At 44.9% G+C, this 27,630-nt stretch overlaps 2 protein-coding genes across 6 annotated transcripts in view; one reads left to right on the top strand and one right to left on the bottom strand.

Annotated features, from left to right (window-relative positions):
* The window catches only part of LOC140216816 (uncharacterized), a 126,051-nt gene extending 100,942 nt beyond the window's left edge, over positions 1-25,109 (bottom strand). Inside the window, exons 1-2 of one of the 2 annotated variants that reach the window (XR_011893564.1) lie at positions 24,147-25,109; positions 11,710-11,795 (exon numbers count right to left, since the gene is read on the bottom strand). The gene's annotated coding sequence lies outside the window, so the exon portion shown is untranslated. Of the gene's footprint in view, positions 1-11,709; positions 11,796-24,146 lie in introns of those variants that run through there. The other variant, XM_072287420.1, reaches the window with a different exon arrangement.
* The window catches only part of Kdm3 (Lysine demethylase 3), a 289,432-nt gene that overhangs the window by 235,821 nt on the left and 25,981 nt on the right, over positions 1-27,630 (top strand). For 2 of the 4 annotated variants that reach the window (XM_050191060.3, XM_050191067.3), the window contains 7 exons: positions 10,996-11,842; positions 16,511-16,682; positions 16,972-17,046; positions 17,228-17,352; positions 17,456-17,582; positions 17,651-17,889; positions 17,997-19,756. In XM_050191060.3, coding sequence (XP_050047017.2) covers positions 10,996-11,842; positions 16,511-16,682; positions 16,972-17,046; positions 17,228-17,352; positions 17,456-17,582; positions 17,651-17,889; positions 17,997-19,756 — 3,345 coding nt within the window. The remainder of the gene's footprint in view (positions 1-10,995; positions 11,843-16,510; positions 16,683-16,971; positions 17,047-17,227; positions 17,353-17,455; positions 17,583-17,650; positions 17,890-17,996; positions 19,757-27,630) is intronic. The other 2 variants (XM_050191061.3, XM_050191064.3) reach the window with 2 other exon arrangements.

Below are 27,630 nucleotides of genomic sequence, written 5' to 3'. Positions count from 1 at the left end.
GAAAGTGCGGTTATAAATGTGAAGGCCATCTTCGTTCTGTTAACGTTGATGCATTCTCTATGGAATATGTTTCTTGTTTAAGCACTGTGTTGACAATAAATGAACACATGGCGGGGAGTCTGCGTAGCGTTTTGCCCGAAGGCAGGCTCGGTGTGACTAGTGCGACTCGGAGCGCTTGTACGGGTCCGTGCGAGTGCTTTGCTAACATAGCGTACTTGTTAGTGTGTATAATGAATAAACGTAGAACAGCATATAGGGGAGTAAACATGAAACACAGAACAAGCGCAGAGGCTACTTTTTAATAAAGGCGTTTATGCAACAAACACCAAGCATGCGTCGAACCGAGCTGGGCGATCTTTGCTTAGCTCTTGAATCCTGCATGTGCAGGCAGTGAATGGTAGCGATGCGCGCCGTCGCATGAATGGTAGGTCACAATTCCGAGCTTTGCCATGTGATTCTTAAGCGTGTGCGGACTGTATACGAGCGTACAGCTTTCTGTGACAATAAAGAGAAAGGTGGGGGGTGGGGGGGATTCTGCACATGTTACCGTGCGTAGTTCGACAGCGTTTGGCAGCGGGTTTGGTTTGTCGGAACAGACGCTGAATCACGCAGCTTCCACGTGCGAAGGTATCGCGTTTGCGCAGACGCGAAAGATAAAATCCGCAAAATAAGTAAACTTCAACACACAGTGGGGCTGTTTTTCTTTCCCTCATTTCTTTGTTAATTTTTTTCAGAAGCGCTCTCGCTTCTGCGCCATTTGCCCCCGTAGCTTATCCTTCGTTGCCACAGAAACTTGTCCGTAAGTATAGTAGGTGCGGGGGCGACATGCGACCCGCATCGGTTCTCTTGCGAAGGTTGCAAAGCCATCTCGTGGCAACGACGAACGAGAAAACGCGCCTAGGCAGCCGTCGCGAGCTTTCCACCAGCGGGGTTGCGTTTTCGTTGTTACATCCTGGTTTCACTCATTTTACCGACTCGTTGTGAGGAAAGCAGCAGCCGGATTGTTTATCGGCCTGTGCTTGGTTATGTTAAAAGCATTGAGCGACCACAACTCTCTCTCTCTCTCTCTCTCTCTTTCTTTCTTTTTTTTTTTTTTTTTTTTTTAAGCAGTACTTTTCGTCATGTGCGGCTGGTACGCTGCAGTGGCTGGGAACGAGCCGAGTCGCGGGCGCGCGAGCTCCACTTTTATGCGCTCTCTCTCTCTTCTAAATGAGATTTTTGGGAATGGGTCAACGGGCAGTTATTTTTTTTTCTTTTTTTAATATTAGGCGTTGGGGGCTGAGGGAACACCACTGGTGCAAGCGCGACAAAGGCATTTTATTGTGTGGGCCGCACATAGTACTTTCCTTCATTTGCCTTCAGTGTGACGTAGGAGCCAATTCAATGGCTCATTTAGATGGTGTTTCGTTCGCGAGATCTTTCTGTAGTCATTATGCTAAGCGGGCGTGTTCAACTCGACAGCTTGAAATGCACGCGGCGAAGGTGATGTCGGGAGCCGGAAATACGTCGTGGTCATCGGGTTTCTGGACACCTCCTCCAAAAGCCGACAACTAGGGGTGACTTGCACGAACATTTAGTAATAAAAATAGCGAATTTAAGAACGCGTTCTTAAATGTTCCATAGACAATGCCTAATCCGCACAAGAACGCATTCTTGAGCCTAAGCTTATGCCAGTCGCCCCAGGACAGTGTCGTGGACGGCCATGACATTACAAAACAAGGATGTCCTCCTACACAAATATTTCCTTTTATTTCCAATAGGTGGTGTCCAAAACCAGACATCTATGACGTCTTTTCGGCTCTAGAAATCACTTCTGCCGAATTCATCAAGCAAAAGTATAGCATTTAAGATTCGCATTTTAAATCCAAAGGGCAGGGATTGGGACAACACACCCCATAGTATGGTGCCTTCTGGATTTAAAACTCGGATCTTAAGGTTAATCTTTTGCTCGTTGAATGTGATAAAAGCGATTTTGGGAGCCATAAACGCATCAGACGTCGAGTGTTGCACACTACCTATACAGATCCTGTTCATTTTGGTGGCTGCAAGGTAGTAGTGAAAAAAAAAATTTTGACGACGTGCATTTTGCTTAAAGGGATACTAAAGAGAAACACTAAATCAGTCCACATTGGAAGTCTTTCAAACTGTTATGCTAAACTTTATGCTAAACCAGTGTGTGGTCACAGATTTCAAAGTATTTTTTTGTACTTATACCGTTGTGGCGCACTAAAAGTGCTCAAAACTTGCAGTCATTGGCTCGTTTATAATGCAATGTAGTCTATTTTTACTAATATAAAATTAAGCTGGCCTGAGCAGATGCTCTCAAAATTCATGTGATGGCGAGGCTGTTCAGGAACAACTTCAAGGTGGTGTCACCACCTTTCTTCCACTTTAGCACCTTTTTCTGGTTTACCTACCAAGCCTCTCCTTGCTGTAAGAGTAATGTTTTTTTTTTTTTAATTTTTTGTAGGAGCAGAATTACCACCTTCCTAAATTTGTTTTGCATTTCTTCTTCATTTTGACCATGCAGCAGTGAATCTTAAGAATTTAATTGCATGTCTGTGACACTTATCACTGTGCGTTAGCTTGAGAGGTGGCTGATCAGTTTAGTGTTATCATGCAAATCAGAAAAATTGAGGGCTCACAAGTGCATTCCTGCATTACACTGAGGGAAAGCATTTCATCTAAGGTTACACAAATAGTTGGCCAAAAATATCCTCTGCTGATTGCTTAAGCTGAGCCATGCCTGCAGACTACAGGACGGGGGAGAGGAAGGAAAAGTAGGGAAGTCAGCCAGACTTTTGTCTGGTTTGCTAAAGGATGAAAGAAATGGAGATGGAGTGAGACACTGTGGAAACTCACTTGGCTACCCATCACAGCAACAGTCAATCAATGAAAACATAAATAGAAAAATGAACATTTTTATTGTAGTATAACCAAAAAGAATCCTCCCTCTGTTGGCCCAGAGTCTCGCATCTAGTCTGGACAAGAGCTTCCATGCAAAGCCAATTTCCATTGTGGTCGCCAAAGAGAATGAAAATACGTAGTTCACAAAGCTTTTGACTGCGTGCAGTGTTGCCACTTTTACTGACTTGGCTGTCTGAGGTGACACAAGCATGTGCAAAGGTGATAGCTTTGCTTGTTTCCTGTGCTGTTTTTCACCCTCCACATGCTTTTGCCGGAATTCTTACCCATGCTGATCACCACCAGATGTGGCATTGAGCAAAGAGCAATATACATAAATTTACAACAGGGTTCAGATGCACTGTTGCGTTGTGGAAAGATGAATGGGATGTATTTGTGACGGTGGCAACACTGATGTGGTTACGCACATTTTGTTGAAGAAGCACACCAACAACATGGTGTTCCAAAAGAAGGAACATACTCCAAAAATTTTTCAGCAGGCAGGTTGCTGGCAAAAACTACAACCATACTGAATGTTTCGCTTGATATAAATGGCTTGAAATTTAGTTTTGTAAGCACTACATGAAGCCAACAAAGACTGAATAATTGTAGGGGTTAATTGGTGTTTACCTGAATATCTGTAATGAAGTGAAGGGAAATAATATTGAAAGTAAAAACAAACTTGGCCGCTGGGATAGCGAAACTTAGAACCTCTGCATGACACGATATGATTTTCGAACTACAACAGTAGCTCTCTCTCCTTCCACTTCCTTGCATTGGTCATTTTTGCTTGTGTATGCGACCTAGCATTGAAAGCAGCTGCACACTGCTAAGCATGTTGGAAAAAAATTAAATTATGGCGGTTTTAGGTGCCAAACCACAATTTGATTGAGGCACGCCGTACTTTGATTATTAATTTTGACGACCTAGCATTCTTTAATGTGCACCTAAATCTAAGTGCATGGGTGTTTTTCCATTTTGCCCCCGTCGAAATGCACTTCTAAGCATGAGGTTGCGGGATCAAATCCCAGCCATGACAGCCACAACAACAAAGCCATTAAGTAACCATGGCGGGTTGCCATGGCATGCCATTGCAGTTAAGTAGCTGGTATTTTAAGCTTTCCATGGTAATGGTTGGAGCGCAAGTTTACCGTGCTAATGAGAAACTGTCTGTATATTTGCAGTGTTTTCATGTCTTTTTTACCCCCCTACTCTAACTACATGTAATGAGCTAATGAGCAAAGTATGTTTTTATCCATCCTCTTTCTGGTAACATCCCCACATGCCTTGTCCCTTGGTTCGCTTGATCTGAAAATTTTGCAGGAGTCCGCTGGCACGTGTTATTGCACGACCTTGTAGTTTGATGTTCTGTTCGCTTGCCTCCAAATGCACAATGGCCAGCCTATCAAAAGCACAATTAATGCAAGTGAACTGAACAATTTTAACACATTTTTGTGCTTGTGACTTGGGAGAACTTACAGTTCTGTTGCAAATGAGAATAGATGTCTTCTGTAAGACAAAGTTCAGCTGTGTTCAAACATACCCAGCAAGGAATTGTACAACTTAAAGGTCTTTGAAAGTATCTTCACCCATAAGGACCAAGGAGAGACTACCAGCCAGATTTTATTGATTTTCATACCCACTGGTCTTTTCACACAGTAAACTGCATTGTGATATTTTTATGAATTGTGCATTATTTTAAATGCTACGATGGTGTATTTTATAAAGTACACTGGCTCTTTGTGGGAGAAAAACCAAATGCAGGTCGTCAAAGGTATGCTAAAGTTTGGAACTGTTTAAAACTTTGTACATTGGCGCTTAGCCTTTCAATAGTAAAATTAGCATTTTAGTGGTACTTATGTCTGTTTAGGAGGTGTTCTCACTATACATGTGTGTAAATCTGTAACATATGTCTTTGACGGGCAATGTGGAAGAGCTTTAGTGTTGCTTTTGCAGATGCACGCGGTGCTACTATATTGATGCAGATGAAGACATTCTACAACTGATGCTGGCGTTGGAAGAGTAAAGCATTCAGCATTTAGATCAATGTTGGTAGCAACGTTCAAAATAATGGTGGCATCTTGTGTGATGAGTCCATTTCTTGCATATAAGCCTGTTGTGAAATTTGCCATGTGACATTTTTAAATCTGACCTATCGGGAGACTATTCCCTGCTCTGGTTCCAGAATGTGGGTTGCCCTTTTTTTATTCCATAGCTCATCTCATTTCCAAAGGAATATACATCATCTGTCTTTGTCTTCTCCCACTTCACAATCTAATAAAATCTGCCATAAATGACCTCCATCTATAAAAATGTCTTAAAATACCTAAATAGCTTTATTTACCTACACTTACTGTAACACTATTCGCTCTTTGTTGAATAGGTAGGCAAGAGGATTGTCATTTTTGTCGGTGGCAAGAAAAGAACCGCAAGATAAAAGAAAAAAATATCAAAAGAATATATTTTTGAAATATGGGTAAAAACCATGTGTGCTTTCAGAACAAGCACACTCTTAGCATATACATAAGCCCAGTGCACTTTATAAAGTAGACCTGCATTCATTTTCTTGCATCACCACAAAAATGCATTGCATAGTGTAGGGGTTGAAGGACGGACTTCGGGATGAAAACAAACTTGGGAGTATTTATTTTACATTATGTACAGAGAGGTGAGACTGAAGTAACAGTCGTACAGTCATTACGGGCCGGCAGCAACTCGGACGCTGCGGCCCGCGGCAAGAAGTTCGAGAGAGGTGAATCAGGGAATGCTCTGGAATCTCTGGAATGCTTCTTTTAAACCCTTCGAGGACTGGAAGTCGCGTCATGTTCGGCCAATGGGAGAGTCCGCTTCGATGACGCCACCTTCGGCCAATGGTAGGCACCCGTGCGGTGATGTCACACCCGGCGGCTCCCCGCGGTCTTGCCTTGCTGTGGTGCAATGCTCTCTTCAAAGGCGGCGAAGGGGGGACGATTGGGCTCCATTGTCCGAGGGCCCACCTGCTCCCGGTGGTACGGCCCCGCTGTGGTGGCAAATGCCTTCTTCAAAGGCGACCGGTGCGACGCTGCCAGGCCTTCCCGGTACATCACAGCCGTTTGGCTTCGGGACTCACGTTACCTGGAACAGTGCCGGGCTATCCCCTCGCTTTCTGGAAGAACCAAGCAGTGAATAGCTACCGGCAGCGAACGAAGTGGGGGCCTTCAACTTGTTTGCACGTGCGCATCTCTGGAATGTGTCATCCATGCTTCTGCATTCCTTACGTAGCAGTGGCGCGATTTGATGTGGTCCGGGGGAACTCGAAGTAGGCGCGGGAAACGGCTCTATATCTAACAATAGCAGTACGTGACATTCAGCATTTATGGCATTCCTATCTTAAACTTGCATACAAAGATCAGCTTAGAGAAGCAAATAGCATAATAAAAAATAAGTTGCATGCACTGCAGCACTTGCTATGTTCAGCACATCTACAAATTAGGTGATGAATTAATAAGACATTGTGATGCTTGGGAAAAACATGTGGTCATCTTGGCAAGGCCCTTGTTAGCAAAATGGCATAAAGAAAACAGTGTGCTTCTTTTTTCATCATTTGAAAATAGAAATCGTGCCGTACTTTCAGAAGCACACTGGACGCTGATGAGCTCAGGCAGTGAAATGAGATTCCTGAAAGCCACTTCGCTTGGCAGACTGATGTAACCTGCGCAAAAATGGACATGGGACAATAGTAAGACGACAAGGACAAGCGCTTACTATTGTCCTGTGTCCACTATTGCGCTAGTTACATCAGCATGGAATACCAACTAGCCTGGTCTCATCACCTGACTTGGCAGCCCTAAACAGCATTGCCAACTTTTTTTCTCCCAAGTGTTGTTAAACTGAGATGAAACAGAAGCTATATTTTCACTAAATATTGTTGCACAGTTGCTAAAATTATGAAACTGTGGGGCTACACAGCTGTTGAGTGACACATTTACCGAAACGTTTCACATTCATCTAGTGTCCATGCTAGGGAAGGATAAACTGTCAATTTGGCACCAGGGTGTACATGGCTTTTACTTTACTAATTTATCGTATAGACTCGTGTAAGGGCCGCACCCCCAACTTGGCAGCCCAAAATTTAGAAGAAAAACGTTTCTATCTGAGAAGTAATCTCGCTCTTTGCCCAGAAGCAGCGCATGCACAGCACATTTCCGCATTCCCCTATTAGATGGCGAGAGCTGCGCGTTGACCTCTGATGTAGTGGTGGGTTCGGAGATCAGGGATGTGCAGTAGTCACCGGCTGCGTTGACACCATTTTGATAAAAGGTTCGGTCCCATGTAAGGGCTGCAACTCGTCAAAATTGTGAAAAACAAGGGCAACCCACTCGAGCCTGTATGGTATGTACAAAATAACGGGTGATCGCAACAGAAAATCCGTTTGCCTTAAGGTTGTCAGATTGCAAAAGAACACAGGTAACCCGATTTTTAATAGCACGAGAAGTCATTTGGTCTATGTCATGCCTGCAATTTTTTATTTGTGTTTTCTAACACAAATTTTGCAACACATTGTTCACTTGAGTAGTCAAATGCCATGTTGCCGCCCCTTAGTTCATCTAGAGCGCTGTGCAATGGCGGATGGTCCAAAATCTGAAAAATGAAGGCACTGCAGTCACCTGTCTTACCTGATCATCAAATTTATTGCAATTAAGTTCAGTAGTTTAATTTACTGCTACCCTTATGAGCATTCACCTCTCGAACATCATTCTTGAAACTACAAAACCTGCAGCATTCCAAATCTAAATTTTTCTAAATAAAAAAGAAACGTATTCTGTGAGCACAATGTGGGTGCTTGTTTCTCTCGACACTATTAGCCGCAGTGATGGTCTCTGTAATTGCAGGCTACCACCGTTGCCTCATCATAGTAGCAGAACCAACTGGTGTACAGAGCCAACTTACTGCTAATTTTGGCTGCCTACCTGTAGACTTTGAGTGACGATCTGCCCAAAAATGCCATTTTCAAGGCACCTTTCATTTTTTGTTGTTTAACTTCAATGTATCTAAGTGGAACAACTCTCGCAGTCACGCTGCTGAAAAAAGTCACTAATCAGACGGGAAGTATATGTGTAATGATTTTTGCTGAGTAATGTAGTGTTGGGTGTTGCATGTCATCAAAAAATATAAAAATTAACACTCGCAGGCACAGGCCTCATCTCCATACATGGTCCATGATGCTGGCTGCACTTATGTGATGGGCATGTCACAAAAGTGCAGCCACCATCACATTGGATGGATTGCATGCATTGTCTGTCACCACGACTTACCAACCGATTATGTCTATAATTGACTACTGACCTTTATTAGTAGCTGGTCATCAGTGTGTATTAATTCATTAGCAGTTTCCTCTTAGTACCAGAAGTTACTTACGGTGATGAATAGATCTAACACTGAAACATTTCAGAGACAGAAGTATTTGACATTTTTTCAGGCGCAGTGTAAGCTCTCGTAAGTATAGTATTGATTGGTTAATGAGAATGAAGCCCAGTGACTCGAAGGCTAACACCACCATCTACTTATTCATTTGATGAAAAGGGCATTTCTGTATCCAATTCAGAATTGTTCATGACAATTGGCTATTTTGGCCACATGTATTTGAGAGAAGTGAGAAGGTGCAACACTTTTGGCCGGAACTTATCGTGACTTGAAGGGAAGTTTTTTCCTCTGTGTATTCTATTGCTTTCTAAAATAACAAAAAAAATCGCAAAAATAATTTTTTGCTCAGCAGTATTTACTGATATGTAGGATGGAAAAGAAATCTGAAAAACTAAAAATATGGGAAACTGGTTGCATCCAGACCCTTGCAATCATCACCCTGTGACCGCTGAGGTGGACGAACAGAGAAGGTAATGTCAAGGGCTCAGTGTTGCAGATATGTTTAGGTATATGCATATGCCACGCCTTGCTATATGACATGCGGTATATGCGGGTTATATTGCCACACCATTGTATCACTAAAGGTGCTCATGCCTTGTCTTACATTTTTGACAAAGTTATTCCTTTGAATTTTAAGAATGACAGCCCACAAGCAAATGTCGTGAAACAAAACACTAACAGCGCATACCTAATAGTATATTAAAAGTGCGAAACAATAACAAACCTGAAAATGTCATTTTTGGTGGGAGGTGGGGGGCTGCTGCTCACTACCTCTGGGATCGGCTCACGCAAGAAGTCGTATTTCTACCAGAAAGCTCGCCTTCATGTGTAGCGTTTGCTGCCCGCATTCCCCGGCAAACATTACGGTTACGTAAGCTGCATTTGCCGGAAAACATGTCAAACAGTTGGGGATATTTGAATGCTATCTCATTCCACTCTTGAAGACAAAGCATAAGCGTCCTCCAAAATTTTTTTTCAAATATCGAACTGGTGTTGTCTGCAAATTCTACCATAGTCATATAATTGTGCGACATATGCCCTTATTAGACAGTTTCTCTAAAGCTTTGTTATTCCATGTATTGGATGCAACTGAAGTGTTGGAAAAGCAGAATGTAGTGACACAGCATGTTTCAGTGTCAACAAAATTAAATTGATATTTACCAAAAAACTGCAAACTTAATGGGAAGAGTTATGCACCAAAAAAAAGTGGGTAAAAGTTCACCATGGAAAATGTATTTGCCGGGGACAAAACTTGGAATTCTTGAGTGGAAATAAAAACAAAGAAGTATGAGGAAGCTAAATGAAATAAAAACCACAAGCTCTAAACTCTGCTCACGTTGTACCTTCCAGCATCTTGTATGCATAAAATCTCTACATAATTTCTTCGTTTAACATGTTTGTGTAAGTAGTGTCCACATGACATAATTAGTCACCTTGTTATTATAGTTTTCATTGTCAGAGTGCATGAACTGCATTTCACTGCCATCTGTTATGTTTGGTGTTGAGATTAATGACTCCACAGTAGTGTGTGCTTTGCAGCATTCTTGTTGTCAAGGTAACACACCTTTTGGTATAGTAGTGTGGCTATATATTCAATTATGGGACCACTACAATTAGCTTGAGTGAAGTTAAGCCCCCTTCCTTTCCTCCAGTCTAACCTAACTGTTGCTGCATTAGCAGCCCTAACATGCACAGCAGGGAAAGTACTCAGGCACAGTTGGTTGGTTGTCCTTATGGTACATAATTTCATTACTGATAATTATGTCGATTAAAGGTATTGTTTTTCAGCCTTGTAAGGGGAATTTGGCACCCTACAATAAATAAATAGAAACTGTGTTGACACCTTCCTCGCATTTGACATTTTGTAAGTGCATTCAATCGTGGGCCAGTATAGTGTAGCAATGCCTTTTTCAGTGCTAATGCTTGGTGCTTTTCGCGTTCATGCGTGGCTGCATTTGACATTCTGCCTGAGGCAGAGCGTTGCTTGACCTCTCGCAAGGCATCTTTACTAAATCGCTGCCATGGTTGCCGTTCAGTCTGCTCAGGACTGACATGGGCATCGTTCACATCCACGATGGCATAGAGGTGGGCAGCCAATCCCGGAATCATGCGTACATTATCTGACCAGTTATAAGCAAAATTTTATTTCACAAAGTATTTATAGAACAAGGCATAATATTGGATGTTGAGGAGTATAATTTGTGTGAATGGAGGATATCAGTCGAAAGTACAACATTTCAGGCAATGCACTGGATGACATCTCTTTTCTAAAGCTCTCATGGCATATGTCCTTCTCATCTCATCCTGTGTCTTGGAATGCTGTGATTATAGGTTACCCACGGCACCATTCACAACACGATGCTCATCAAATTGATTAACCGTGATAAAAAAGCCGTATTGAGGCAGTACATGTGACGTTAGTGTCAAAGTTGCTGCATGAAGTATCGATTGACTATAAGCAATCTGTGCTTAGCAATGTGCCTGTATATGCAATGAGACAAAATATCTATTCAACAACGCACAAATGACTGAATGAACATCTGATTGTATATTCATGCCTGGACATCAAAACTGAATCTTACTGCAGTATGCATAAGTTTAACGTTGAGCCATCTACCCACATAGCACCTGCTTGCAGCTGTGCTAAGCTTGTGCTAAAACACAGATGGTGGTATTCTTGCTGTGCAGTTGATAGACGGCGCAAATTCGGCACCAAGAAGTGTACTCGTGAGGAAGAGCTCCGAAAAAAGAGTCCCAGCCCGGCACCCAGTGCCGTTACTGCAGTTAGCCACAGCACTGCGGCAGAAGTAGAGGCCGAGCCACCTCCTTCGATCAAAGAAGAAAGCCCTCCACCCAACCCTCCACCTGCAGTGAGTGCAGTGCCAACTACACCACCTAGCAGTAGTGAGCAGCCAGCTGGTACTAGCGAGACTCCTGGTTGTGACGACACTCAACCACAGCAGCACACCGTAGATGATGCAGCGTGTGTGAGGGCACCCAAGGCAGCTCCTGCCGAGCGCCCTCATGAAGAGGGTGTCCCTGGCACGGGCTCGCCGCCGGCCACGATGCGCAGCAGTGCAGGACCCGTAAAAAGCGAGCCCAGCGCGCGACCCTCTGACGGCCGCGCCTACCGTGACTCGCCCGGCCTCGCCGCGCATCTGGACACACTGCAGCAGCAGCAGCAGCAGCACGCCCGGCTCATGCAGCAGCAACAGCAGCAGCAGCCGCCACCACCGCAGCAACAGCAACCGCCTGCAGGCCTGTACCCACCGCGTCCTGGGGTGCAGCAGCCTGGTGGTGCACGGCCACTTGTCTACGGGCTGCAGTCTGGCTCGGGCGTACTGGGGCATGTAGACCCGCTCAGTAGCCCACTGGCCTACCAGCAGTTGCTGATGGCCAATGCTCCAGGCCCGTATGTGGACATGCTTTGGGGCCAGAAGATGGCTGGCCTACCACCACCCACCCAAACTGCCTGGACCATGGCACAGCTGCAGGAGGCACGTGTAAGCCAGGAGAGGCAGAACATGCTTGAAAGGTATGTGCGTTATTTTTCTGACTGAATGCATTTCAAAATCGGAAGTTACCTCATTAGGCTACCACTGGATATGTTTTTCCATTTGCTTGGCATAAATATTTTGTTTAGACCTCAATATCTTTTATACGCTTCATTTTTGCCGAAAAGAAAAAAAATGTGAATCCATTATCAGCTTTCCCAATTTATGATTATTATATAACTGTGTTTACAGTGCTTCAGTTCTGTTATAGTGTCTAGAGTTGATAAAATTCATACATGATTAGATAATGCTACTGTTAATAGGACTTAACTTTTTCCCTACCACACCCTGTGGGCACAGGTAGCCCTTTCACTAAGGTTCCAAATGTCATTTTCGAGACCTTCTGTGCCGCTCACGGACACACTGCACCATATAAAACATAATAGCAGAGATAAACTGTTTCTTACGGTGTTTGTTTTTTCACTACGTGGTGGTTTTTAAATGGGCTCTGAAGACATGCACATGGTCATCCGAGTTGAAAGTGAAAACGGCAGCCTCTGGAAGCATATGCAACTGATTTTATTGACACCTCGTGGAACAGCGAGTCAGAGGATGCTGCCTTTTCACCCGACTTTGATTCTGAGAGTGGTGACGATGGAAATGAACCCAGAACTTGCAGATACACCGTCGATAAAAATATATATGACAGCAAAACGCAGCAGAAGACAAGTGTACTGCAAGGCTTATCGAGAAACTGCTTTGCTGCATGCCCAACTGTAGGGCTTCCAGTTCAGTTATTGTAGCACAAGCAGTTTTCAAGGAAAAATTGATTTCTTTGCAGGTAGTGTCTACAGCAAAATCTTCTGGACATTTCAGAAATTTTTTTTCAGCTTTTTTTTCTTTTTAGATAATTTTTTTCCCAAATCATGTGTATGGCAGATAATTTTGTTCCACAATCTTGTTTGGTAATTTATATTTCTTTATTACAGGAAACATTAATAAATATTGTGTACCTGAAAAGTAGAATTCTTCTGCTTTGCTTTCATGTATTGCATAAAATTTTGAGGGCAATAGTTACTTTTGAAATTTCCCTGCATTTTCCCTGCAGTAAAGAGTTAAAAGAACTTGGCCAGCTGGCAGTAGTCTTAGCAATCCCTGGCAGCATCCCCCCCCCCCCCCCCCCCCCCCCCGCCTTTTTTTAATGCGGTTATAAAACTTCAAACTGGTACAGTTGCCGTGTCTTGCTTGTAACTCGTGGATGACTTATAGACGGGAAAAGTATACTTCAGTTTCTGGGTCTTGATAAAACGCTGCAGTAGCATTAATCATTTAATGCCAGTAAATACATTGGAGTGGCTTAGCACATCATTAATGAAAGAATATTTTTTTTTTACTTGTAGTTCAAACAGAACTGAATGTCCACACATGTGTACAATGGGATTTTTAATGGGACGGAAAAAAAATGATTTATTTCAGACATTTTCAACCCTAAAGTTTCATACAGCATTTTTTTTTTCTTTTGTTACTTTATCTATTAGATAAAATAGCTCACAAACTGAAACATGATGGGGTGGGGGAACTTAAGTGAAATTGTAGAAAACAGTGATAAACTGCAGTGTAGCGATGCACATAAGATATTCAGTGCAATGGTGTTGTCTTTTTGAAGCATTCAGTGTTACGGAATTCTGCAGCATTTTTAATGCTCTTGATATTCTATAGGCAAGTGTAGGACTTTTGATATTCATACTCAGGAGCGGCCTTACGGTTTTGGGGGGAACGTTTGGACCCTCAGTTTCACCACAATCTGTCTCCTCCTCTGGCAACAAAATGAGTAGTAGCCACTCAGCTATTGGCGCCAAAATCAAATTCAGAGGCACAACTTAGTCTCAGTCTACGATCACACTTGGTCTCGCATCAAGCAGAAGCAGGCAAAATTTGACAAAATCTGCCTGCCTAGGCGGCGAAACGGACAGAAACCAGGCAGCAAGCCCAATCATTCTCCGACCGATTTTTGCGCCACAGCTAAGCAAAAAGCGGTTCTGCTTCACCGGAAGCTTCAGTAGCGTATAAACATCCAGTTGTAAAATTTAACATTTTCCCTTGTTCATTGTCGAATTTTAGGATAAAAAACAACAAAAGTATCAAAACTGTCTTCTTCCTCATCTGTGGCAAACGAAAGTTAGACTACACGCGTAGTTGCGCGAAATCGTGCCTTTTGAAACTGATGGGTCAATGAATGAATTATACCACTTAAAATTGTGTGATGAACAGCGCCACCACGCGGACAGATGTACACAGACTAGATGGATGTGAGCGAAAGCGGCAGTGGTTTCTGCTGCCGTGGCAAAACAAATGTGAACTTCTTGGACATGCACGGAAATTCTTTTCCAGCCACTTTGGCCTTTCTGCCTGCTTGCCGGTTCCCAAGTGTGAACAAAACTTTTTTTTTAGGTTAGGTCAGGTTAGGTTAGGTCATTGAGGCAAGCTTCACGTTTGCCCCAATTCCTTCAATCACGCATGGCTTTGTGTGAAGAATGTAGTAGGGATACTCGGCTGAGTGGCTGCCATAGAATGTGTTTATGCTCCAAGCTGCCATTTTGGTATGATGTCAGGCCATTCACGCTGTACTTGGCCCAAACTCTGCCACATAGCAGCACTGACTTCCGAGCAGCAGTGGACGTGTGTTCACCGTGCTTGGAAGTCCTGTTTGCATCTTCAGCAACTGTTCAAAGCTGAACACTGGGTCTTGCGAGATAAAAAAACGTTAAAACCAAATACTGGTTTACGGACATGTTTGGCTTTCTTTCCCTACCCGAAAAGCAGTGAGCCGAGCAAAATTTCGAGATTTCAGTTAAGTTGACTAAAATGAATTTCAAGTGTTTGTTGATCATGTGTTGTAGGTCACCAAAGCAAAGAACCATTATGCCACATCCAAAAGTTCCTATTTTTTAAAACATAGAGTGGAGGTATTTCTCAGCCTTCAATTAGTAAATGAAAATGTAATTTCACCTGGAAGCTTGCTTATGAGTTACTAATTTACAAATAATCTTAATAGGTTGTTACTTTCAGGGTGTCTACCAACCGGAAATTCTCGGGGAATTTGAATAGTCGGGGAAAACTCCGGGAATTTGTGCTTTTATCAGAGAAAATTAGCTGTAACTTTATTGAAAGTCAATGAAACTCGTGTTAATGCTGGCTCCAGTAACAGAGGAATCGCAACGAATCGTCATTGACGCTGTGTCATTGGCACAATGTGTATTGCCAGAGTAGTTAACGATCCATTTTCCAGACGCCCGGATTTTTGGACATGCCCGATAATTCGCAAGGCTTTGCGGCACCGCCACGTACTCGATATAGTCAATGTATATTGCCCTGACTGCAGGTCTGAAATGGCATTAATCAAAGCCACCACCGCCACCATTTCGATTATCTCGCCGCCTCGAACCGGCACTCTCGCACGCAGATCCGCTGGCAGCCGTAGCCACCACCGCGGCAACGTAGGCCTAGCTGCTTCTACGTTCGCTACTAAAGTTCTTGCCATGCGGTGCCATGTTTTTCATTGAAAGAATTTGCAGCTGTCGGCAATGGCACCGACTCCGCCTTTGTAATCCTCGCAATTGGATTTGAAGCTCACAGAGCACAGCGCATTTCGTAATGCTAGTCTCCGAAAGTTAGCTTCGCCTCAGTTCAGCAGTGTTACGCGGTGAAGCATAACAATTGTGGGAAGGGGCAATTGTCACGGGACACAGTATGTATTCCTTAATTATACACGTGTGGACCCCCGTCTCCTGTCACAGTACGAGCAATGATATGCCTAATAACTGTGCTGGCAGGCCTTAAGAGCTTTTCCGGACGTGCCTGTGGCAATTTTTGCCCTTAAGGGCAGTTAAAAGACAAGCATTCATTTTTTTCGGACTACCCGATTTTTCGGATGTTTTTGCGGCAATGGAGTGTTCGCTGACACCGAGATGCAGGTGTCCCTCATCCAAACCAAAATGAACTCTTTAAAGCAGTGAAACCCAACACTGAGATGTTATGTACGTGCTGAGAGTATGTCAGGACAGTTGAGGTTGACTTCCCAGCTGCTGAGAATCTTAGTTGTGACAAAGTTCAGGCCTCATACCAATGAGCTTGCTATCAGTTGATAGAAATAGCTCATATTAAAAAATATTTACTTATGTATGCATCTTTTTTTAATTTGTATTTGAAAATGTTCGACTCAAATTTAAATGGATTTTACGATTTTTTCATTGTGCATTTTACTAACATCTTCCTTCTGTTTTCTTTTTTTAATAAAATAGATATTACTCCTTACTATTCAAACTGGATTAAATCATTTTTTTGTTTCAACATGCTGACTAGAGAGTGACAGCATCGGGCATCATGGTGTCAGTCTGTCTTGACATAAAAGAAAGTTCTGGCTCATTCAGGGAATTTTGCAATGGTGCTCAGGGAAAACTCTGGGAATTTGAAACTGTCAACTTGGTAGACACCCTGTACTTTGTTCAACCCGGCTTTTGTGCCAATATGCAATCCGCATTTCGGGCTATTTTAGTAGTTTCCTTATATAATTGCAGCAGCCATCCTTGTTATGCACTTCAGTGCAACTGTTGTCGGGGTTTGACTAACAATACCTTGTGGTATTGAATCGAAGAATCCAGCAGTTTTGAGTTACTGTTGCTTACAGAATGGACTAAATTTGGTTCTAGAGAGCGGAGAGAAGAGGAGGAGAAACGGGAGCGTGAGAAGTCGGAAATGCTGGAACGTGAAAAGGCAGAGAAGGAAAGGCAGGAGCGTCATAAAAAGGAGGAGCAGGAGCGAGTTCAACGCGAAGCTGTGCAACAGCATTTTGAGGAGTCTCTACGTTTGGCTAGTCAAAAGGTGAGTGCTGAAGTGTTTCACCTGTGCACATAGACCCCAGGTAGTGTTGCAGTAATAGCCCCAGTGTGGACCTGCACAACCAACTCTCTGCCCCCCCTTCCCTTTTTCCATCCATCACCACCCAGAAAAGAAAGAAATGTGTTGACTAATCTGCCTAGTGCCCTTGAAAGTTGGCTCCTGTGCTGTTAAGCACTGTTAACTGAGATACATAATCAGCAAAATTAACCAAGCATTTCAATATCATTTGTTTTGTTTTGGTGACTCAGTGTCGCTGTTTTATGCCTTCCAGACATATGGCAGAATGATGTCTGTGGCTCAAAATCCACATCAAAATCATCTAGATACTCCCAAGACAGGTTGCATCGTACGTGGCATTACATGTCTTCTCTATTGTCCCGCTCGCATATACATTTGACTTCCAGTGCAGTGGTGTAGCTCGAGACACGAGATTTTTTTGTGGTAGCAGTAAACCATGAAAAGCCTGTCGCACTCATGATCTGAAGTGCTGGCATACTTCTTTTTGTCCGTTTCTTTATGGCCAACAGAGGGCAGGCTGGAGCCCTATCGCCAGTTTACCCTACTCAAAGGCTGCAGTGAACACATCTAGCAGCTCTGTAATTACACAACCTGACAAGCAACGGGAAAAACAAGAGTTGGAGCACCATGAAAAGTAATTTTTTATTTAGTATTATTTTTTCCTAGCCCCAGTGGTTTCTTTTTCAAAACTATGAAGTGGTCACTTGGCAGATTTGAATATGTAGTGTTTTCTATAGGTATCCCGTAGACTCTCGCTTGCGACAAGTCACAGACCAGGAACGTTGGTTGTCTATAGTCCAGCATCAACAAAGGTTGGAACAGCAGGGGCAGGCTTCTACACATCACCGGATCTCTCATAATGAAGTACGAATTATTTTCTGACCTAATCTTGAAAATGTTGCTAGCCAATTTGTCTTGCTTTTTTCCACAAGCAGGTGAAGCCAAAGCTGGAGATCCCTGCCCGATCATCACCAAAGACAAATCAAATGCTTCCTGGTTCTAGCCTGTCACAGAAGGTGGGCAGTTCAGCTGTTCCATCAACTTCATCAGTCACAGTGGCCACCTCGAAGGGGGAGCCTAGCTTCAACCTCTACGGTTACCAGCCATTTCCGCAGATGTACATAACTCAAGCTCAGCTCAAAGCCAGAGAGGAATCCAAGTCGCATCATAGGCATGTATTGATAAATGCTTGTAAAGAAGTATTTTATTTGAAACAAAAATCTAAATAATGGTGCATGATTGCTATTAGTCACATGCATTCTCTTCTTCCTTTTACAGTCAACCCATTGTGAATCGCCAGCCCCATGTTTCTTCACCTTCTCACTTGCCACGAATAGAAAAAGACCTTCGCTTTGACCGTTCAACAACACCTGGTGGCCAGAGAGGAAGCCCGAAGCCTCCAGTTAAAGATCGTGTCAGCCCAGCAATGTCCTCGCCAGGAACTTTCCGACCATATGAGTACAACTCTGCAGGCCCAGCACCAGCACATCAAGGCTCCCTCTCAAGGTGCTCTACAAACTTTCCTCAAGAGGAAGCACAGAACCTTGTCAAGTGCTCGCGCTCCCGTCAAGACTCTCCACTTAGCACACCATCCCCTGGTACAGGCAGCTACAGCAGCAGCAGTAGCAACAGCAGCCAATCTGCCAAGGTGTCGCAGCCCTATCCATACAACTTGATTCAGCAAGGCCTAGTACCTAACCCTATATACACACCAGCTACCCCAACTACACAAGGTTCCAAGCTGCTCCCACCAGGTGTCTTGCAGTCTTCCCCAACAGGCCAATCTTCTCCACAAAGTTCGGCGCAGTACCTGCGTTCAGTGCCGGGCATCACCACAGGCACTCCAGTCTGTCGGCCTGGTCAGCATCAGGAGCCCAAGCTTTCTTATGGCTCCATGCATGGACGTCCCCTTCCTCAGTCACGGTCACCATCCATGCATCTGCCACCAACCAGTTCCACACCTCCTCGGTTGACACCACCATTGCCACAGCCCCTGAACCTTCAGCAAGGTGCCCTGTCCCCAGGCAAACGCAAAGCTGCACGTGAGCCTGAGCCAGCCAAATTGCCACGACTTGAGGAGAGCCCATCACCTGTTCAGTGTTCAGTGCCTGCACCGGTGGCTACTCCACCAGCAGGGGCCATGGCTCCAGAAGCCGCTGCTTCTCTAGTTACATTGGCTGCTACAACAGCTGGGCAGTTAACAGCAGCAGCTCCTGTCATTTCCCCCCAGCAAGATACCTTTCGGCCTTTTTCTGCTGTGACACCACAACAGCAGCAAGTGCCATCCCTTCAGCAGCAGCAGCCACCACCACCACCATCCTCTTCTCAGCAGCCACCAACGTCACAGCCTTCCTCACTGCAGCAATCCACAACCAGTCAAGACAGCTATCAGGCATTCTATAAGAAGGGCAGACCAAAGGCCAGGCCTCCAAATGCTCCGTCTCCTGCCTCTGGTGAGGACAGCAAGCCTGGAAGCATAGGTGGCGGCTCATCCATTGTGCACGAGTCTGATTCTGACACACGAGTTACTCCAAGTCCAGCACCAAGTACTTGCACGACAATCAGTAACAGCAGCAGTAATCACACGAAGCTGAAAAAGGCTTGGTTACAACGGCATTCTGAAATAGAAGATAAGAAACCCCATGATGGAGAGGTACGGTTGGATGCCAACAGTGCATGTGCCTCACCAGCGAAGCAAGAACCAGCAGCGATCAAGACAACCATTAATGGCCACGACACTGAGGCAGGTGGCTCCATAAGGGATGACTGCAGTTCCAGCTCTGCGTCGGAGGCTGAAAAACCAGCAGTGAGCCGTAAGACGAGGATCACTAGAAAGCGAGGAGTTCCAAACAGGGATAAGTCCGGTAGCAAAAGGCAGAGGGGAAACAGTGAAAGCAACAGTGACGCAGCTCCTGAAGAAACATCCCCAAAGAAGGAAGAAAAGCAAGAAATGATATCCCGAAGACGAGGCCGGAGGCCCAAGGGCATGAAGCATGATACTGCTGATGAATTGGCCTCAGTGCCTCGGAAAAAGCAAGGTAATGGGATTTTTATTTGTCATGAATCCTGTTCTCAGCTTGCAACATTATTCAGCAATGATCAATCTGCCAATCATAATTTTGCATAGGTTTGGTCAAATCGTTTTTTTTTTTTTGTAGGTACTGTATTTACTGGAATCTAGGCCAGCCCTAATCTAAGCAGACTTCCAAAAGTCCGAATCCAGGGGGGAAGATAAAGAAGAAAAAAAAAGGGGGGGTGGTAGAACTTACCTCGAATGTAGGCCGAACAAAAAAAAGCGATGGCAGCGTTTGCAAAACGAAAACAGCATTGATTGAATATGAACATGCGGAGCTCATTCTTTTTCATCGCTACTATCCTCGTCGCTATCTTATCGCTGTCAGCTGCGGCGCACACAAAAATTATCTCCAGTTGTCCCCTCTAACCACAGACGTTTTTCTCCTCAATGCCGAAGTCCAGCCTGCTTGAACGGTTGAAAGCAGCACTAGACTGCTTTCATGCTTAGAGTTCGTAGAAGACTTCCTGTTAAGCCCTCCGGAATAACACAAGTTACAATAGCCCATAAATTTAAAGGACCATCTAGCTGGCACCAGTTTTGCTGCAGAGTTGAAGTCTTTGACAAGTGAATTGTATTGCTAAGTGCAACCAAAAAGTCCATACATAAGCTCCACGCACGGCGTACGTCCCTTATATTTGAGAACATATAGAATATGTGCCTGACAACTTTTTTCTAGGCCAATTGGACTGTTGAAAATGGCTGACTGGAAGTTCTTTGGGATCATGAATGCACTACTACCACATCGCGGATGCAAAGGAAGCTCGTGCGCTGCCGCTATCAGTTTCTCACTATAACACCTAGAGGGTAATCTGGTGCCACCGTCTATGGGAGTTTCTTAAGGGGGCACCGTGCCGTCATGGGAATGACGGTATATGTGTCTGCGAGGCTCGTGTTGGCTGGTGTTGTAAGAGGCTTCGTCTAAAATGTGGATATGGCTACGCAAATAACGCGTTCTCAAAGTAAAATCTTCATAAAATGTTTCCATTCACGCATATTACATCTTTACTCACCCACGATGCATGACCAAGCGAAGAAAAGCAAGAACAGACGACCAACTGGTTCAAAGCGAGCGCGAACCTTGTCGTCTGTTCTCCAACTTTAGCGACCCGCTGATACTTTTTACGTAACATGTAGTCGTACACACAATAACAAGTTCTCATAGTTAAACAAAACATGTTTTCGCGTAATAATAAAGCTAAAACAGCTTTTCACGTGCTGTTCTAGTAGAAAATGAATCATTGTGACAGACGGAACGGTACTTGCCAACCGCGTCTTCAAGGTGTCCTGTCTCTACGAGAACGATGCCAATCCGAATCCACAATATACCGGCATTGCCATGCATACCACAGCGCAGCAGCGCCAGATTTCCCTTTAGGTAATGTAGTGAGAAACTCTATGGCCGCTATACTGCAGCTTTGAGCCATAGTTTTGCTAGAGTGTACTAGAGCATTGAGAGTGTCCGGAACGGCTGCACTTTCAATGCATTGAAAGTGAAGCCAAACGACCGTAACGCGGCTTGGAGCGCTGCGATCGGTAGCACACACGCCGTCGTGGAGCAGAGGTAGAATGCCTGCTTCCCACGCACAAGACCGGGGTTCGAATCTCTGCAAGAAGTATGGAGGAAGGAAATAGCAAGAGGTAGTGTTTTTCTCCTTTTTTTAAGTACTTCGTCCTGATGTCTATTTTTATACTGCTGTTTAATACTTGCTTCCGTTGCTATGTAATGCATTAAAAGGCAAGCCGAACTTCCAGAAATAATGAAATACAAATTTCTTTAACAGAACAAGAATTTTCTGCAGCGTCACCGCACGGGGATCAACAAAACTATTCCAACCAAAGCATGGGCTCCGAGGCTTGCACACGCACCAAACACCGCCTACGCTGGCTCCATAGGCTCAGCTGCTTTTCGAAGCCATCGACGTAAAAGAAAAACGGACGGTTGTAGCCGACGTTCGGTGACCACGAAACGGCACAGGTTCGAATACCGCCAAAGAAACGGTATTGCCTGTGCTTTATGCTAATTTGCATAAACGAAGTATATGTGAACGAGATGTGCGCGCAGAAGTAGGCATTAACAGTGAACAGTAGCTTTCTTGAAGTTGGGGTGCATTCAGTGCATGAATACCCGCGATGTGATGCCGCAGATGCATGGATTTCGCCCTGCGCCGTGTCGTGGTCGCCGAACGTCGGCAACAATCAGCCGTTTTCCTTTACGTCGATAGCTTCGGAAAACAGCGGAGCCTCGAACCAGCGTGGGCGGTGTTTGGTATGCGTGCAAGTTTCGGAGGCCGTGCTTTGGTTGAATCAGTTTTGTTGATCCCCGTGCGGTGGCGCTGCAAAACTCTTTCGTCATTAGAATGTGAAGATATCTGCCCAGCGGTCGAATTGGGCACCACTGGCCTCCTTGAAGCACTTGGGTTCAGCGAGAGCAGGGGGAAAGTAAACGTGTCCGGAATAGAAGTTGCTAAGAGGCGATTGGAAGATTGGTGGGAAAAAAAAAGTAGGGAAATGACGAAAAGAACGGAGACGAACAGAAGCAAACTTCACAATTTGATATGGAAATTCAGCGTTCTTTTTCAACTTAAGTGGGACATTAGGCAGTATAGTACGAAGAGCTTGGGGGCGCGATCCACCGCCCCGTTCCCAAGAGGACGCTCATAACGTGCAAGTTCGGCTTGACTTTGCTGCATCACAGAGAAACAGAAGTAAATATTAAGCAGCAGTACGAAGAAATATAGACGTCTAGGCACGAAATATCAAAAAGAAAAACACCACCTCTTGCCGAGATTGCAACCCCTGTCTTGTGTGGGAAGCAGACGGCGGTATGCGTTTCTTACGAAAATACCAGAGGGAACTCTGTCGCTAGTGTCTACGGGAGCTGCAGTGAGAGCGGTTGTGGCAGCATGGGAAGTACATAGAATTGCTTAAACTTCTTTTTGGCTTGAAACGGCTTTGTGACTTGTAAATAGTTGATTTTTAACAATGCGCTGCGTAATAAACATTAAAATTGTCCGACGGCAAGATTCAAACTCGGGAACTTGCACAGAAGCCTGATATTGAAACCATTAAGCCACGGACGCATCTATCGACAAGCGAATGAAACGCCTTTATGAATTCATCGCAGGCATGCCAGTGCCTTGAGACGCTTGACGCGTTTCGATTTCGCCACCTGGACAAGCTCAGTCATTGCAGTTGATGGCAATTGTGCGTGTTCGCGGCGTCTTCTATGCTTCGAAGAGTATAGGTTGCGCGGAAATTTACAATATTTATATAGCGCAATATAAAAAGCCATAAGAACGTCTGAAGATCAGACTAATCCATCTACTTCCCATCATTCCCATGGTGGTACTACTGTAGCGCCAGAGTTCCCTCTAGTAATTGCATAAAACGCTATGGTATGTGTTACCGATCGCAGCGCCCCAAGCGGCGTTACGGTCGTTTGGCTTCATTGGAAGTTCGTTGGGCCACTCTGCATTTTTAGGTCACTCTAGTTTTGCTTTATGCTGAACAAGTGGCGCCGCGTATGGCGCTCAGTCGTTGTCTAGCTGGTGTGGCCGGTAGCATGGCGCCTCCAAGGAAATGCGACAAATTGCTGAGAAGTGCAAGTGCCGGAAGTATGGCGCGTCCAAGGAGATCCGCCAAATTGCGGTTAAAAAGTGCCAGTGTGTACTGTTACGTGTGTCAGTGCCACTACAGCTACAGAACAACCGCCGGTAAGCTCCCAAAGGTGAAATTTTAAGGATTTCTGGGAAGTCTTACGAGAAGGAGCGGCGGGATCGCTGGATTCGGGCCGCGCGAGGTTAACAAAGCAGCTCTTCATTTTAGTTTCTTCTTTGCTATCATTTGAAATCGTCGCATCTTGCGTTGGACGCGACGACGGCCGCAGCCAGGCGCAAGAGAGGTCTGTGCAGGCCCTATGCTCAAACACGGACGCTGGATATTTAAAAAAAAAAAAAAAAAAAGAAAAGAAAATGCGGCCTGTGGCGTTGGGCCGGCTGCAGTGGGAGCAAACGTGACAGCCGTAGTTGCATTCTCGTTTGTCTGACTGGGCCGAACGGCGCTAGTTGCGGGGGACGGGACGCGTTGGGCGACGGCGTTCCAAGCGCGTTCCTGGGGCATTTTCTATACCGATAAGTCGCGGCTAGTGGCGCCGCGGCGGAAGACAGTTTTCTATGCACGCGACAGGCCGTACCTTTTATTTTTTTTTCCCCTAGCTCGGACTTTTGACACAGCCAGGACCGCGGCGTGTTAACACCATCCTCGACATTCAGCCTTACATGTGCAGCTCGCACCCTCATTGTGCCTTTGGTGTGAAAACTGAATAAAAACGAAAGAACGATCGTTTTGCTTACCTGAAGCCGCACGTCGTAGTCGACGCTTTTTCACTTGTGCTACACACCTGCCAACAACGTCGGAGGGGTCCACTGCACCAAATTTCGTCCCGGACGCCGTAAACTGAATGCTGGAGTAAAGATCATTGCCGCGGAGCAAACTGCCTCTTTTGAAATACTGTTCCACGTTTTCAATTCTGCGAAATAATACGCGCTGCTGCTTCCGCACGGCCATTGCTCCCGTAGACCTGCGTTATGGCGACTATTGCACACGTGCGTTGCGCGCGGCAGAACGTGGAGTAGCGGCTGCGATAATGACTTTTCCAGATGGCGCTAGCTGTGCACGATATTTATTAATTTCAATTATTAACTTGTTTTTTAAAATAGTCAAATCTGAGCTGCCCCTAGAGTTTGGTATAATACGGTATGTCTTGCATCAGTGTAAGAGGTTGTTTGGGTTGGTATTTCGGTTTGTTTTAGTGTTGTATGGTTGTTTTAACCATGCTGCCATCTTATGTAGAGCAAACAATAAGTATTAAAGGAAGCAGGGGCGTGGGGATCAACACTAAACTTTGTTTAGTAAATTCCACGGTGTAAGAATATATGTTCTTACACCGTGGTAAATTATAATGAAAGTTGGCTGATATAGTCGCCGATTTTCCGGACGCCTTCGCGGTACCGCCATGGTGCCTGCAAGAGTCGATGTATAAGTACGTTGGAAATTCCGTACGCAAAACCCCGCCACAGCTCGCTTTTTCCGAACTTTTTGCCGTGACCGGAGCATAGACCGGAGGTTGGAAACTGCATTGATCGCAGCCACCACCGCCGGCATTTTCATTATCCCCCGCCTCGGAACAGGCGCTCTCACACGCAGATCCGCTGACAGCCGTAGCCACCACCGCGGCAACGCTAGGCCTAGCTAATTCGACGTTCGCCACCAAGCTTCGTGCTCTTCGGTGCCGTGTTTTTTTATTAAAACAATTCGCCACTGTTAGCAATAGCGCCGACTCCGCCTTTGTAATCCACGCCAACGGCTTCAAAGCTCGGAAAGCACAACACACTGAAAAAAGTTTACGCCCTTTGGGTTGTATTTTGTCCCCAAACAGTAATCGTCCCTTGCCCGCATTTCCCGTCTTTAACGCTGCCTGGGGTCCGGTACTTTCTAGTCGCAAACGGCTTGCGCGTTATCAGCTTGACACGGTGTTCTCGACAGGAAATTAGCGAGCGCCGAGTTTTCAAGAGAGGAAACGTTTGTAAGCAAGGCAGATGACGATTATTGTTTGGGGACAAAATACAACCGAAAGGGTGTAAAATTTACATTTTTTGAGTAAAAACGCGTTGCATAATGCCGGTTCCCGAAAGTCGGCTCCGCCTCAATAGAGCAGTGTTATGCGGTGAAGTGTGCGCGAAGTGCTGCGGTGAAGCATACCAAGAGCGGGAAGAGGCAATTGTCATGGGACATACTTATTCCTTTATTATACACGCGTGCATCCGCCGTCTCCTGTCGGTACGAGCACCGATTGTGCCTGATAAGTGTTCTGGTAAGCCTTCAGAGCTATTCTGGACATGCCTGGGGCAATTTGAGCCTTTGGGGGCAGTAAAAGGCATGCATTTTTTTCGGACTGCCCAATTTTTTGGGGAGTGACCCCTAGGGAGTCTGAAAAATCGTATGTTGACTGCAGCCATTTTGCTTCCATTAATCTTCTAAACAATGTGCAGAGCTTGCAAAATACACTAGTAATGCAGTTGAAATTTATTCTCGGGTGTAATTTCACATGCCATGACAGGCACGTACCCGGGGGGAGGGGGGCGCATTCTCCTATACATGTGTTTAGATAAGAGCACCCGAGCCAAAGCTTCCTCTTAAACCCATAAGCAATATGGCTGTCACCCATTACCTCGTCTGGTTTTTCTCCTAATTGTACAGCACTTTTCGTGCAAAACTGGCAACTGGAAACAAAGCCACAAGGAGTTGAGAAATTAAGCCATCCAAGGGAGAGAGTCAAGGCAACAGCCAAACAGGAAGAAAAAAGGAATATTAACAAATTTAACTGTCGTTTATGAAAATCATTTCGGATCAACATCATTTTATTTAAAGAGGAAGTCGAGAAAACGCCGCCGGAAGTGGAGAACAATTCCGTGTGTTTTGAATGACGCTTCTACGGTTATCAGTCGAGCCCCCTGATGTAGCCACTTCTCTGCTGTGCTTATGTATAGCTGTTTTTCGAACCTTCCGTGGTGGCCGCAGTATGTCTATAACCGCAGCATCCTGCCTTCTACACGGTTATACGGGACTGGTGGCCATGTATCGTTACGCAATTTCCCAAATAACAATATGAGTCGGTTGTGGCACTTAACTTGGTAGAGCAGTAGACGAGGGATCCAAAAGAACCGTGATTGTTCCGCAAATGTGTATTCCTCATAACCGCCAGCCACTGTTCCTCCGCGAGGCTGGAAATAATTCGTACTTAAAACTTTTCTTGTTACCCAATTCAGGCGGTAACCACAAAAATAAAATTAGCGCGTAAATTTATATGTTTTGTCTTGCCTATTATAGTGGAATGGTGAATGCCTATTTCTTTATTGAACTGAAATAAAATGGTTGCTTTGCTGCAACTATGCCAACTGAAGTGCAACTTGACAGTATATTGCAGAGAAGTTTCATGAGTGAGACGGGCTCAGCAGCGAAATTAACTGTACCGCAGACTTTTGGAGGTTGAATAATTATGGAGTTTCACGCGCCGAAACCATGAGGCAAGCCATAGTGGGGGACTTCGGACCACCTGGGGTTCTTTAACGTGCACTTAAATCTAAGTACATAGGTGTTTTCGCATTTCGCCCCAATCGAAAATACGGCCGCCGTGGCCGGGATTCGATCCCACGACCTCGTGCTTGGCAGCCCAACATCATAGCCACTAAGCAACCATGTCAGGTAGACTTTTGAAGAGTTAAATGCTCACTCCATTTGTCCATGTCTGTTGCAAACCTCATTCTTACCGTCGATGAAAAGACTCAAGAACAGCAGACACTCCGGAGGTATAAAGTACGACGCCATTTTGGAAAGACCGCATGACGACAATTTTGTTTCCTTCTGTGATTGGCTGGCGGAGTAACACAACCCTGCCTGGGCCGTGTGCCTTGGTTGTCAACTGCTGACTTTTTTTTTTATGTTGTGTGCTACCACAGAAATCTTTATTTTACACTTTCGCTTTTTTAATTGTTCTTGGCAGTGTTTTCCTGCGCGAGTCCATTTGATGTGGTTCCTTGTTTGCCTAGTAAAGGAGAGGTGTATCTCACAGGCGTACCTCTGAGGTACACCTTATTTCATTTCTCTTTTGCCGGTTTACGCATCTTTATGGTGAATGGCAGGCGTTGGGAACATTTGTACTAGTAAAGGTAACCCCCCCCCCCGAAAGAAAATCCTGGGTACTTGCCTTTGCCATGACATTGTTGCATTCTTAAATTCCTTCCTTCATGTGCAAGGCATAAATAAGCCTGTGACTGT

This window comes from Dermacentor andersoni, chromosome 1, assembly GCF_023375885.2.
Source record: "Dermacentor andersoni chromosome 1, qqDerAnde1_hic_scaffold, whole genome shotgun sequence".
NCBI lineage: Eukaryota > Metazoa > Arthropoda > Arachnida > Ixodida > Ixodidae > Dermacentor > Dermacentor andersoni.
Note: the sequence above shows the minus strand (reverse complement) of the source record. Positions and strands in the feature narration are given on the sequence as shown.